At 40.2% G+C, this 13,426-nt stretch overlaps 1 protein-coding gene across 1 annotated transcript in view; it reads left to right on the forward strand.

Annotated features, from left to right (window-relative positions):
* Window positions 1-10,820, forward strand: part of COL4A1 (collagen type IV alpha 1 chain) — a 112,393-nt gene extending 101,573 nt beyond the window's left edge. Inside the window, exons 47-52 of the mRNA XM_042868500.1 lie at window positions 89-187; window positions 779-991; window positions 1,610-1,787; window positions 5,250-5,364; window positions 6,182-6,354; window positions 7,753-10,820. Coding sequence (XP_042724434.1) covers window positions 89-187; window positions 779-991; window positions 1,610-1,787; window positions 5,250-5,364; window positions 6,182-6,354; window positions 7,753-7,834 — 860 coding nt within the window. The 3' untranslated portion in view covers window positions 7,835-10,820. The remainder of the gene's footprint in view (window positions 1-88; window positions 188-778; window positions 992-1,609; window positions 1,788-5,249; window positions 5,365-6,181; window positions 6,355-7,752) is intronic.
* The last annotated feature ends 2,606 nt before the right edge of the window (window positions 10,821-13,426 follow it).

Consider the following 13,426-nt stretch of genomic DNA (forward strand, 5'->3'; position numbering starts at 1 on the left):
CCAGTGCTGTCTACTACATCAAAAGCTGGAAGTCAGAATGGACGTAACAGAGAGAATTCAGTAATAACTATTCTTTGTTTTTAAACAGGAGCAACAGGACCTTCAGGTGTACCTGGACCACCTGGTAGTCCAGGGTTTGATGGCAGACCTGGGCAAAAAGGAGAAGTTGGTCCTTATGGTCCCCCAGGTAAGCAAATGACTTCTTTGAAGACTCGATGCCTTCATAGAAAAATAACACGAGAGATTAGGTATGCAAGTACCTAATCTTAGTTCTTTAGATATATAGGCAGAGCTAAACAGCACAGGTGGTTGACAAGATCTGAAACTGTCTGCAGGTGCTGCAGGAAAAGCAGCCAGATGTTAGATTCCAGTAGATGATCTTTAAGGTCTCTTCCAACCCAAATCATTCTGTGTTTCTATTATGAGAGAGAGGGAAGATAATATGGTCACAGTATCACTGCAGATATTGTTGCTTCCAAGATTTTACTGACACTTGAATGTTTCACAAAAGGTAAGTTTTAAAAATTGTTGTATGTTTTGAACAATTCAATTGTTTTCTAAAGTTTATTAATAGTTAAACCAATTCTTGAGATTCGGTTATGTGGTATAATTACAACTAGTTAAAATTCAAGGTGTTTTTTCCTTAGATGCTCTCAAATGCATTGTAGTAATTACACAAATACCAAATGATTGTTTCTTGCTACCTAAGTTCAGGCAAGCTAACTCTCAGATACCAGGTGATGCCTGTAGAGATTAAAGACAACTCTTTCTATTGTAGGGCCCAGAGGAATCCCTGGTCCACCTGGCCCTGAAGGTTTACCTGGGGCTATGGGCCCACCAGGTGCAGCATCTGTTGCTCATGGCTTCCTTGTTACCAGACACAGTCAAACCACTGAAGAACCACAGTGTCCATTTGGAACAAGGTTGATTTACCATGGCTACTCCCTGCTTTACGTGCAAGGAAATGAAAGAGCACATGGCCAAGATCTGGGTAAGGAGAGACTAAAATAGTATTCAAGTAAAATGAATGCAAATTCAGCAAACCAAATGTTTCTTTCATTTGTAAAGCTGTATGGAGCATGATTGGTACGATGGAACTCTGTTGGCTCAGCTGAAACAGAAATTTAAGGGAAGTCCTCTACTGGTACCTACAGCTAACTAATGGGAGGGCAGATAGAAGACTGATTGAAACTCTTCTCAGAAGGGATCAATGATACTAGAAGAAGCAACAGACATAAGGATAAGATATTCTAGTGAGAAAAATGATTGTTCACTATAGCTGTGCTCTGGCTCTGGAGTAAGAACCTGAAGAGATTGTTGCATCTCTGTCTTTGGAGATACTCATAACTCAATTGAGTATGGGCCTGAGCAATGTGATCCAACTGGCAGGGGTTAGGACAGGTGACTTCTAGAGATCTATTCCAGTCTAAATTATTCTTTAATTGTGCAGGCAAGACTAGGCTATCCAGACTAGCTATCAAGATAGTATTTGTTCTGGGCCCCTCGGAGCAAGTGTTGTCTGCTTTTAAGCTGCTACTGTAAACATTTGATTGGCAACTGGTAATGGTTTAACAAAAATAGGCTAACAAGTAACCCTTTCAATTTTCAGGCACTGCAGGGAGCTGTCTCCGTAAATTTAGTACTATGCCTTTCTTGTTCTGCAATATCAACAATGTATGTAACTTTGCGTCGAGGAATGACTATTCCTACTGGCTGTCCACTCCTGAGCCCATGCCAATGAGTATGGCACCTATCACTGGTGAAAGTATCAGACCATTCATCAGCAGGTGATGACTTAATTTAAATTCTGTTGTGTTTATAAAATGAAAACTGTGAAAGGTGTGCACGGTACTTTATTTCTTTGCAAAAGACTCACATTATACAAGTTTTTATTTCTTGCCTTTCAATTTAAAATTTGAGTTCTTTTGATGAAGTGCCTCAAAGCGTGAATGTATTCAGTTCAGACTTTGATCAAAAATGAATTTATTTTGGAGGAAACCCAAACAAATAAGGTAGTCTGTTTTGAGTCTAATTGAAACAAAAATATTTACTTTGAAATAATGTTTTGCAAAAGCTGTGATGTGCTTTGAAGGAGAGAAAGGTTGGAATTTATTCACAATTCCTGTCCAAAACAATTTAACTTTTCTTTGTAGCTAGAAACTTTTCAGGGCTCAGTTTTCTTCTCCCTGCAAATGGCAGCATAATTTATCTTACAGTAGACTGCCAGGCTTCTTTTGGACAGGCTGCTTGAACACATCTATTTCCATCTGACTTATACGAAACTGTTGCAAAATCAATAATCTATATTTTAATAAATCCAGAGTCTCAGCTAGCATAAATGGTGGCACTTATATTGGACATAAGCGCTCTGTATCAGTCCAACATCCTAAAATTTTGGTCAATATTAAATTTTCAGGAAAACATTGTGGCTTAACATGTGTAGTGCTGAAGGCAGAGGTGTGAGCAGTAGTGTGGTACACTCTACTGCTCTCATAAGTCAAGAGTCTGACCAAGGGAAGTCCCAGCCTAAAACTCTAATGATAATCAGTAAATCTAAGCATTACTTAGATTTCCATAATTGCTTCTAACCTTTATTAGCTCTTCCTGATTGCTCTTTTTTGCTGTGTGATGTGTATAAGAATGGAGATTGTTGGCTCTGCTTTCTCAGGTTGGTATACATCATGTAAGAAAAAGGACAGTTAAAATTATTTAAAGGTTGTAGTCTTCATATTTTGATGTGGTTATAAAACCTACTTGTTCCTACTGCAAAAGATCTCATATTTACTTCTGCATAATAGAATCCATTGTGCTTTGTGCTTGTCCTCCATACTCATGGTTTAGTGGCAAAAAAAAAAAAAAAAAAAAAAAAAAGGAAGTAGGTTCCTTGGAAAATTAGGTGGGCAGATTCTCAAGAGTGACTGGTTTGTGTTGGTCTTGCATCTTTGGGTGTTAACTTGACATTGGTGGAAGGGATCTGACTTGCAGGAAAATTTGAATGACCGATCTTAAAAATTCAAGTTCCTTTTATTCAAGTTCCATGATCAAACATGACATTTTGTGGCTTTGAGAATCTCTTGAAAATCTTGCTCAGTGAAGCACCAACAAGCATTTTGCTTTCTTGTGCATGTGGAGTAGCTTTCATACCATTGAAATGCATATGTGTGTGTTGCATATGTAGGTTGCTCTGAAAGTAATGCCTCCTCTTTTTTTTCCTTGGAAACTGTAACAGGTACAAAGAGCACAATAACTCTATTTCATAGAGTGCATTCCCAGCTACAAAACATTATTTTTCAACATAGTCATCACCATTAGCTGTTTTATCCCCTTCCCCCATCGTAGCTAGTTTAAAGCTCTTTCAATAAGCCCTGCTAGCTGCTGCGCTAGGATTCGTTGCCCCCTTTGAGATAGGTGGGTTCCATAGATGAACAACAGGCCAGGGGCCGAGTAAACTGCCCCATGATCAAAGAACCCAAAGTTTCTGGCCCAACACCAGCCTCTGAGCCAATTCATTGCTTGTGCTTTCCAAGCCTGCTCCATGTCCCTCACTGCCCATGAAGGTATAGAACAAAAAAATCACTCAAGCTCACACTCCTTGAACTAAATGCCCTAAGCCCCTGAAATCTCTTATTCTAGTTCTTAGGCTTCTCTGGGCAATTTCATCACTGCCCACATGAACTATGAGTAAAGGAAAATAATCAGTGGACCTAACCAGCGTTGGGAGTTTCCTGGTTATGTCCCTGACCCAGACCCCAGGAAGGCAGCACACTTCCCGACAGTTTGGGTCCAGTCTGCATATGGGGCTCTCCATTCCTCCAAGAAGGGAGTCACCCACCACTACCATCTTTCTTCCCTTCCTCACAGAGGCAGTCTCAAGGTGTGGGGGGTGACGGCCTTGCCTTAGGCTCCTTCCTAGGCAGATCATCACCTCCCCACTCACCTCCCCTTCAATTTCTAGCATCTGAAACCTGTTGCTTAAGGGACCTGGGGGAAGCAGGGTAGGCCGGCAGGGAGAGCTCCTGTGATGCCAAGTTGGTACTCTCTTCCAACCCTCCTCATTCAGTCAGGTCTGTCTGACTGTGACAGGGGGGCCACCACTTTTCTGGGGGTATCTCCCTGGCACCCTTTCCTCCAGCATAACAGTGAGTCACTCCACCGGCCAATCTCCTGCTCACAATCCCTGATGGTCCTAAGTCTCTGTACCTTGTCCTTGAGCTCCACCACCAGGCTGGGCAGCTCATCCACCTGCTCACACCTCACACAGATGGAATCCCTGCCACCCTCCCCAGGCAGCAGCAGTCTCAGGCACTCCCTGCAACCAGAAACCTGAACAGCTACTTTTCTGGGCAGACCCTCCATCTGGGTCACCACAGTCTTCTTGGAATAAGCTTGCAGTCTGGTGAAGACCATGTTCAGGCCTGCAAACTCAGAAACAGTCAAGAGGAAAACCAATCTCCTGAGCAAGGATGGACAGAAGTTACTGTCCATACCACTTGACCCACCTTCTACACCCACGGCTGCAGCACCGTATAGGCAGCGCAGGCTGTGCTCACTCACTGAGCTTCCCTGTTCTTAATGGGCAGCACCAATGATGTGGTGATGACCTGATGTGCTCCCCAAAGCTATTTAAAGCTTATTGTCAGGTGTGAATGTTAAGGACAGGTGTTTAAACTGTGCTGCTAATGTACCAGCTCCACCTCTGCTGACTCAGGAGCCTGCCCACAAGCTGCCAGCTCCTCAGCATAGAACTGTTGCTAGCTTCATAAAAAGCCTTCAAAAGAGCTTTTTTGTTGGCCTTTTTTACTCCAGATCCTTTGCCTAGTGCAGTCTTACCTGTTCTGAAGCTAGTCTCCATAGCTCCATTTGTCTCTGATTATAGTAGATCATTTTATAAGCAATATGTGCTGAGCTATGATGTTAGACCATTTGCCTCTGGTGTTCATGATATTAAGTATTTTAAGGGACAGTGCAAATGAGATCAGCAAAAGACAAACACATATTCAGATGAGAAGTCTCTTGTTCTGTGCTCTTAGGCGGGCTAATATGAGCAAGGCTTAAGTGGTTAAGTGGTCCTTAAGTACATGAGAAATGGAAGAGGCAGATTTTTACTTTTTTTTTTAAGTTTGATCTTTGATGTGCTTTTGAAGGTGACAATATTTTTTAGTTCAGACTTTTTGAAGGAGGCCTCTTCAGAAATAAAGAGGTTTAGGCTTCACATTCATGCGTTCTCATTCACATCTTGGTCCTTCTAGGTGCTCTGTGTGTGAAGCTCCTGCTATGGTAATCGCTGTTCACAGTCAAACAATCCAGATACCACCATGTCCTGAAGGCTGGAGTTCCCTTTGGATTGGTTACTCCTTTGTCATGGTAAGTGCACTGGGGCTTACTCTGAGCTGAGAAAAGCATTTCATTCAGGTATTTGATATACACTCCCTCTCTGGGAAAGCTAACCATGTCACTTTATGTCTCAGGAGGGCATTAGGTCTCTGCGCTTTCTTGAGAACAATTCAGACTAAGCATTAAATGAGAATAACACAACAACAGTTTGTTGTTCATTTTCTGGGGAATGTACGCAGCATATTCTGTTGTTTACACCTCCAACACAGAATTCAAGTGTGGAATAAAAGAGGAAATAAACCTAATTTTCAATGGTCCTTCTGCATCTATGTTGCGGCAGCCTCCTCAGGCAGTAGCATATCAGTGCCTGCCTTCTTCCCATTTATTTTGATAGATGGAACTTTATTTTTCAAATAGCATTTTTGATTGTTTATCCAGTTTCTTAGCTTTCTTCATGCTACAAAAATCATAGGCCCATGGAATAGTCTGAGGAGACAGCCTATAGTCCACCATAGTGGTTAGTATGCCCTTCCATTCTACTAGTACAGACATAGCTTGGGTTTTGCTGTCAGTCCTCAGAGATTTCTGTGCATGTATCTGTCCTGAGGTTCATGTTGGTGATGTGCTGTGCTGCCATTGAACTAGTCAGCCCACTGCCACCTTAGAAGCTCTTCAGCTCCACTGTCTTGCTCCTCCTTGAGCAGAGGAAATAAACAACAGACACAACAGGATGAGGAGAGGATGAAGAGAGACACGCGAAGAAGTATTTTTGCAAGAGAGAGAACAGAAATTGTAACAGGAATGCTGAAAAGTTCCTTCCTTAGTGATGGTTTTTGCATTTTTCTAGCATACCAGTGCTGGTGCTGAGGGCTCTGGCCAGGCCCTGGCATCTCCCGGTTCCTGCCTGGAGGAGTTCCGCAGTGCTCCCTTCATTGAATGCCATGGCCGGGGCACCTGCAATTATTATGCAAATGCTTACAGCTTCTGGCTTGCCACTATAGAGAGGAATGAGATGTTCAAGTAAGTTCATGATTTATTTATTGGTATTTGAGACTGTCAAGCCTTGTCTCTGAATAACAGAAGTATTGTTTGAGTGTAATAATATGGTTGAAGTATTGGCTGTGTCCCAGTGTGGTTAGTAAGTATAGTTAATGATTTTAATAACAAAAAGGAAAAATTATCATAGCTCTGGGAGGAATTAATGAGTGTATCTTCCATTAGTGTTTATAGTTTGTCATTTGCACTTGGTATTTTACTCTTTGGCATAATCTAAAAGTGTTTTAATTTCTGCTATGTTTGATTATATTCACTGAGTCGTAACTGGGATAAGCTGACATGCTGATTGAAATTAAGTTAGAACATAACATTTCTCCCAGTGGATGTTAACATGTAATAGAACCACTTGAAATTAGTGCAGGTGTTGTACACGGAGAGGGAGGAAACTAAGTAAGCTGAACTGTTATTTGCTGCTTTGCAATGATGAAGGAAGTATGTCTGGATAAAATACAGCTGAAAGTAGAGGTCTTAGGCATTTCTTCAGTCCTTCTAAGGTTCTAATTTCAGAATTCAGTGATAGTAGTATTTGTTCTGGGCTTGTGCACATAACTGTGTTTTTCAACACAATCTCATTTCTTTCTTCCAAATTTTATTAGCATGTTAGTGTATAGACTAGTTCCCAGGTCTACAAAGCTTACCTGATTAGCAGACGTTCCTCTGGAGTGCAGGCAAACGTCCTCTCCCACAGTATTCCAGGCTGCCACCCTGGGTACCCTTCTTCTGTTCATGTCTTTTGCTCATAGATGTGACTGCTTCTTTGCCTGTCTCAGTCAAATTGAAGAGGATGTTGAGCCAGTTCTGACTGTCTATGAGATAATTGCCAAATAAATAGGTGGAAGGGTTGAGCACTGTGTCTGATATTAACTGGGGCTGTGATTGTCTTTATCAGACAGCAAATCTACTAAAAGAGCCCACATGCTAATTCTGGGGAGAGCACTGGTTTCCTTGGAAGCAGGAAAGCAGGTCAGAAAAATTTAGAGGAGTCAGCACCAGAATTATTTGTATTCATTGAGTCCTACACAGATCCAAGGTTTTCAGTTTCCTTGCTTAATTTTTTTTTTTTTACTGCCTAAATTTCAGCATGTTTTCAAACTTGTGATTAAGTAGGTAGTGTTTTCTGCTTATGAAAGCCTTCAGCCTACTGAATTCTGAGGTAACTGCATGTGACCTCTGTAAGTCATCTTCTGTCAGTTTGTGACCTCCATTTGAAAGTGAATATACATCAAAAAAAAATCAGGGATAACTTCTGGATTCAGCTTAGGAAGGCATTTGACTGCATGCAAAGTTTGCCTTGTCAGTTGAATCCTGACCATTTGTAGTAGCAGTTGTTAATGAGTCTTTTCATTTCTTTATTTGTAATAGGAAACCGACTCCGTCGACTTTGAAAGCAGGGGATCTGCGCTCAAACGTTAGCCGTTGTCAAGTCTGTATGAGAAATACATAATGACTTTTGAATTTCAACTTATTTCACACAATATGGTGCTATTTGTTTAACAGCAATGAAGCCTAGACATATATCATATGTACCTCATTGTTGTCCAATATGAAAACAGTAAAGTGCCTTTTAGGAACTTGCGTAACTAACACACACTGCTTTACTGGCCCTGTCCTTGCTGAAGAAGAAAAGAGACAACAAAGATAAGCTTCAAATGTTGACATGCCAAATGGCACTTTTGATCAAAAAATATATATTTTTTATATAAATGCAATGCACTGATAGAATAAAAAGTCAGCATTCGTCCAGAAAAATGCAAAGGTGCTAGGAGGTATGCAGTTCTGCCTTATACTGTTGGACTCCCCTTTCTCATTCTTGTATTATATATTTAGATTCATTTTTCTTCCCCAGATGAGTTTGTTGTTATCATTATTTAGGTGTCTCAAAATCCCAGACTCTTGTGTATGTACTTATTGTTCCTTATTGTACAAAGCAATACTAATGTAAAAAAAAAAAAAAAAAAAAAAAAAAAAAAAGGAGTTTTGGGATTACAGACTGTGGTTAAGCAACAAATAACCATCTTTTCAAAGCATAGATTGCCATCCTGCAAACCTTTGCTTCTGTTGTAGTCCTTAGTGCTATTTAATGGGACTACACCTGGAAGAGACTTCCAAATCGGTCTCCCAATAGGCAAGTAAGTGTTTCTGCTATGTTGGTACTATGCAGCTTCTTCATGCAGTAGAACAAACTTTCCTGTGGAATAAACAATGATCCAGCAATGGTCAAGAAAAAAATATATAAATGTGTTAGTAATTTATATAGATGTCAACCATTAGGCTTTTCAGTTTATCGTAACAGAAAGAAGCTTACAGAAGTTTTCTTCTTTGCAGTGTTATAAATTCGGTGTTAAATACCAAAATATGATGTGAAATGTTCATTTTATATAGGTCATTTCAATTCCAAATTTGCAGAGACTGAACCCAGGTTAATAGCTATTTGTGTTTATTATAGTCAATCCTGCTTTGAGCTTATAGTCTTTATTCTGTATTTAATATTTTTCAGGGTTTTAAACACTACTCACACACTGAATGACTTGATTTTGAGAAGTATAAGGCCTTAATTTTGTTAATATTGTGCCAAAAAAACTCTTTACTGTGGCCTCATTAATATTTCTAAAGAATTTCTATGCAATTATACCAAGGTTTGAGCACATCTGCATCCAAAAGTGTTTTACAGTCTATAATCATGCAAATACCAAAAGTTTTTTTTACAAATGCCAAGGCCTTTGTGTAATTTCTTAAATGTGTATTATTTCTTAAAAATTCAAGTTTGTAATAAAAATATTTGTGTAAAAAAAAAAAAAAAAAAAAAAAAAAAAAGGAAAGAAAAACTTTTTACTAATTTGTTATTAGCATTCATTTACAGCAGTGAATTAATTTTGAATAAGCCACCAATAAATGCACAAGCTTGATGCAATCACAGATTATTTTTGTTTTGCACATCTTGCAGATGTACAAAGCAGCTTCAAAACGGGCAGGTAGGATGCTGTACTGACACACCTCAGTTGTTACTTGTGAGAAGTGGTACTGACAGACAAAGCACGGGTCCTCCGTCTGTTACGGAGTGTGTTTGGTGTTCACGGGTTACAGGAATGTTCAACCTTCATTACAAGCTCATGGGGAGCAATCCAGTTATACAGTTGCTTTTTTCTTCTTTTAATTCTTCCCTTCAATTTTTCAAGAATAAATCAGAAGTAAATTACACAGGGTCAAAATCCAAGTGTGTGGTAGAATTTTGCTTGTAGGCAGTGAAGGTGAATCTTTGCTGTGATTGCCTGAAGAGGAAGTGAGCTATCTTTTTTCCATGGCAAAAGCACATGATTTATTAATGCTGAGTATTGTTCTCCTGGATTTGTGAGCAGGCTGCTGCTGTTCTGAGCTCACTTCCACTGTGATTCCTTGAGAATGTCAGCTGGCCAAATTACTGAGTGCCCCAGAAAAGAGCTTGGCCATTCCCTTTAGTGCTGGTTCTTACTCTCGTGAAGATTCTGACAGATGATCGTTCCATTTATAAATGAGCAGTCCTCACAAGAGCCCTTTACAAGCCTGTAAAATTCAGGCTGTTTTTGTCTAATCAGCCCGGAGCAGAGATTTCCAAAGGCTGCATGTTTCTCAGAGGAAGAAGGGAACACAGTGTGATTCCTCTTGTCTGGGAAGAATCTAGTAGACACACGGACCTTCTCTAACTCAGAGGATCCAAGCTGCCTCTCAAACTTTTTAATTGCACTCTTCAGCTTATCTCCATGTCAGCCAGGGATTTGATTTGCTTGGTTCAAATCGTCTCAGTTGGTTTTATGGAGTCCTGCATGTAAGTTTAAATCAAGATAATAATGCCTTTTGCTCATACAGGGACTGCTCACTGCAGGTGGCTGTTTACTAACCTCTGTTTTCTTGAGGAGGAGTATTTTGAAAGCAAGGTCCTTTGGGGGAAAAAACAAACAAACAACCTATTTGAACTATAGTTTTATGTCTGTCTTCTCCAGTGATAAGAATTTATTCCAAAACCTACAGCTCATAAAATAATCTAACCCTTTATCATGCTAGTATTGTTTCTAAAGTCAATGATTTCACTTGTCAGTGTTACCGAATGCAAGTCAGATCTCCTGAAGGTGTCATGCAAGCTGAGTTTGGCACCCTGAGTGTGGAGAGCTCATGTACTACAGCAGTGCAGGTGTGAAACCCTTTCTTATTTTCAGAACTCTGTAAGCATACCACAGTCGGCCATTTGGGGCCAGCGTTGTCACTTCAGTGCAGTTGTGGACGTTGTGTGAACAGGCAACTGCAAGCACATCCTCTCTAAAACCATGTTGTGCAAGCTTCATTTGAAGGATGAAGCTTTCCTAAAGCAGTGCGGCTTGTTTAGTGGGCCTGACTGTTTTTGAATGCAGTACTTGAAGAGTAACTTTCATGACCCGAATAAATACATTTCTAAAACAGCAGGTGGTGCCCTTGCTCTTTTTATGGTAAGATGGATACTAACCACTTCAAACTAACAAACACTGTGTTCTCTAATCCACTAACAGGTACACTGGGATGGCAGGGGTCTGTGTTCGAGTCTCTGTCTCTGTGCAGATGTGTTTGAATCAGCAGCAGTTTTCTTTTTCAAATAGGAACAGAGCAGTGTTCAGTAAGAACTGACCAACAACCACTCCCCAAACAGATTCTGTACTTAGACAAAATAATTATGCAGTGTAATGAAGTAATCCAATGTATGATCTCTTAGCCTGTGAGTTTTTTTTCTGGCGGATGTACATTCGATGTAAAGATATGTATATTTCATTTTCTTAGTGCTAATGTCTTTGACAAAATACATTGTATTGTGTTTTGTTGCCTTTTTTTCCCCCCCCGTGAATCAGGTCTTCTGAAAACAGTATCCTTTTGTTAGTCTCCCCAAAATTGTATTGAAGCTCTATCTTTTTATGCCTGAAATCATAAACCTCTGACTTTTTAAGGCTTTCTTTTCCACCTTTCATGTTTTGGGAGTAATCTACACTAAGTATACAAGGACAAAGTACAAACATCTGTAATGCACAAGGCACTTGGGTCCCAGAAGATCCAGTAAGCAGAAAACAGGGCATGTGGCACAAAGAAACACTCCTGATAGTTTGAAATCACAGGCGTCTTGGTACCTCCCCATAAAGAAGCTGTGGTGCCCCCATCCCTAGAGGCACTCAAGGCCAGGTTGGATGGGGCCCTGGGCAGCCTGAGCTGGTGGGGGGCAGCCCTGCCCACAGCACGGGGTTGGGGCTGGGTGGGCTGTGAGGTCCCTTCCAATCCAAACCATTCAGTGATGCTACAAACCTATGATTCTATGCTCTCCACTATTTGGTCTACTAATGGGGATTGTCAGATCATGTCTGCACTGTGGCACTCAGGTGGAATTTAGCAGCTTTTTTGTTGACGCTGCAGTGGAGTTACCTCTGTCTTTGTTGTTTACATAGCAGCAATGGCACTCTGCCAGTGCATTTCTACTTATTCATATAGAAATAATCTTTCCTATGAAGTTCACATTCTAAATAAGATAACACAGTGAGAAAATGAGACCAGTACGGATGCTTAAATGCATACATCATCCTCAGGCTAATGCTGAGACCAGTGGGGGACTAGGATATAATTAATCATTATTAAGAAAAGAAGTATCATGTGGCCACATGGATGCATTCAGCCTCTCTGTTTTCAAATTGAAGTAGGAGTGTGGAGAAGAGGAAATTATTCCATTCATCTATTATTGTATAGTTTATTTAATACAAACTCAATATTACTTGTACATTTGTAATACTGGGAGGATCAGTACAGTCTGATCCGATTCAAAGGTTATTACGGAATCATAGAATTGTAAAGATTGGAAGGGACCTCTTAGAACCATCAAGTCCAACACCCTACTGCTAACAGCTGAGCAAGAAACACATGCTCCTTATGAAAGATGTACTAGCAATCAAAAAATGTCAAATAAAAAGTATATGTCTTAAAATAATCATGGGTAACAGAAGAAATTTCCTCCAAAAAATGCAAGGAAAGAGTTTGTGGTTTGGTTATTTATTTTGGCCCAACAATGTGCTTGCTGTGTTGCTTAAAGCTTTAGTACCTATGGGGTAGTGAATCAGTAATCGTGCTTATGAGCCCGCTAATACTTTCTATGGTAAAGGTACTTCATCCAGCTGGGATTTCCAACGCCACCTCATCTTCACCTCCCACCATAAAAGGTTAATGCTTTGTGCTGAATATTCTTTCTTACATGCAACGTTGATTTCTAAATATATATATATTCCTTCTCATTGTCTTCAACCCAAAGAGAACAGAGCACAACATCTTTGTAAACAAATGAAAGATTTACAAATGCCTCAATATTTTAGTTTTGCATGTGCTAGAAAGCTGCCTTTATTTTCTCCGAGCTCTATGCAGTCAGCTGTATTTATTATAATTGGTGTGCAGAGGACAGAAGATTTGACAGAATGAAAGTTATAGATGGAACACGATCATCTGATGCTCTGTCAACTTCTGTCTCGTCTAAGAAAACATGTTGTGTTTCATGCAGAATTGTGGCAGGCTTTATTTGTCATCTCAGCTGCATGAAGTATGATTTACACCCTAGTAAATAAGCATGTACAATGGCCCGGGCAGGGGAGAAAGCCCTTGTAGAGCATTTTAAAGAGCACTGATCAAACCTTTTTCTTATTCTTAGTGCACTGCTTTTATACTGGTATAATTCACTGTATTCCTTCTCTAGAAAATCCCTCCCAGGCTTTCACCATGGTGGTTATTTTTCAGTGCCAGATCTTGGGGGAAGCTCAAAGTGGAGAGTGCTGGCACACATACAGTGCCAAAGCTTTTCTGATCTTTGTGAACATCATGGTGGGCAGTGGAAGATCTGTCTTCTTATTTCCTCTAAATAATTATAGCAGCATGTTTTCCAGACTAATTTTGGAAATGAACCTATTTGCAAGACGTGATCAAAGCGGCAATCAGATCACGGGGACTTGGAACGCAACCATATGAATCACATGTCAAGAATTGTTTCTGTGTACTCCCTTTAAAAATGTTT

The sequence above is a fragment of the Lagopus leucura genome, unplaced genomic scaffold (genome assembly GCF_019238085.1).
Source record: "Lagopus leucura isolate 7727_CA_CO unplaced genomic scaffold, USGS_WTPT01 Super-Scaffold_100001, whole genome shotgun sequence".
Taxonomy (NCBI): domain Eukaryota; kingdom Metazoa; phylum Chordata; class Aves; order Galliformes; family Phasianidae; genus Lagopus; species Lagopus leucura.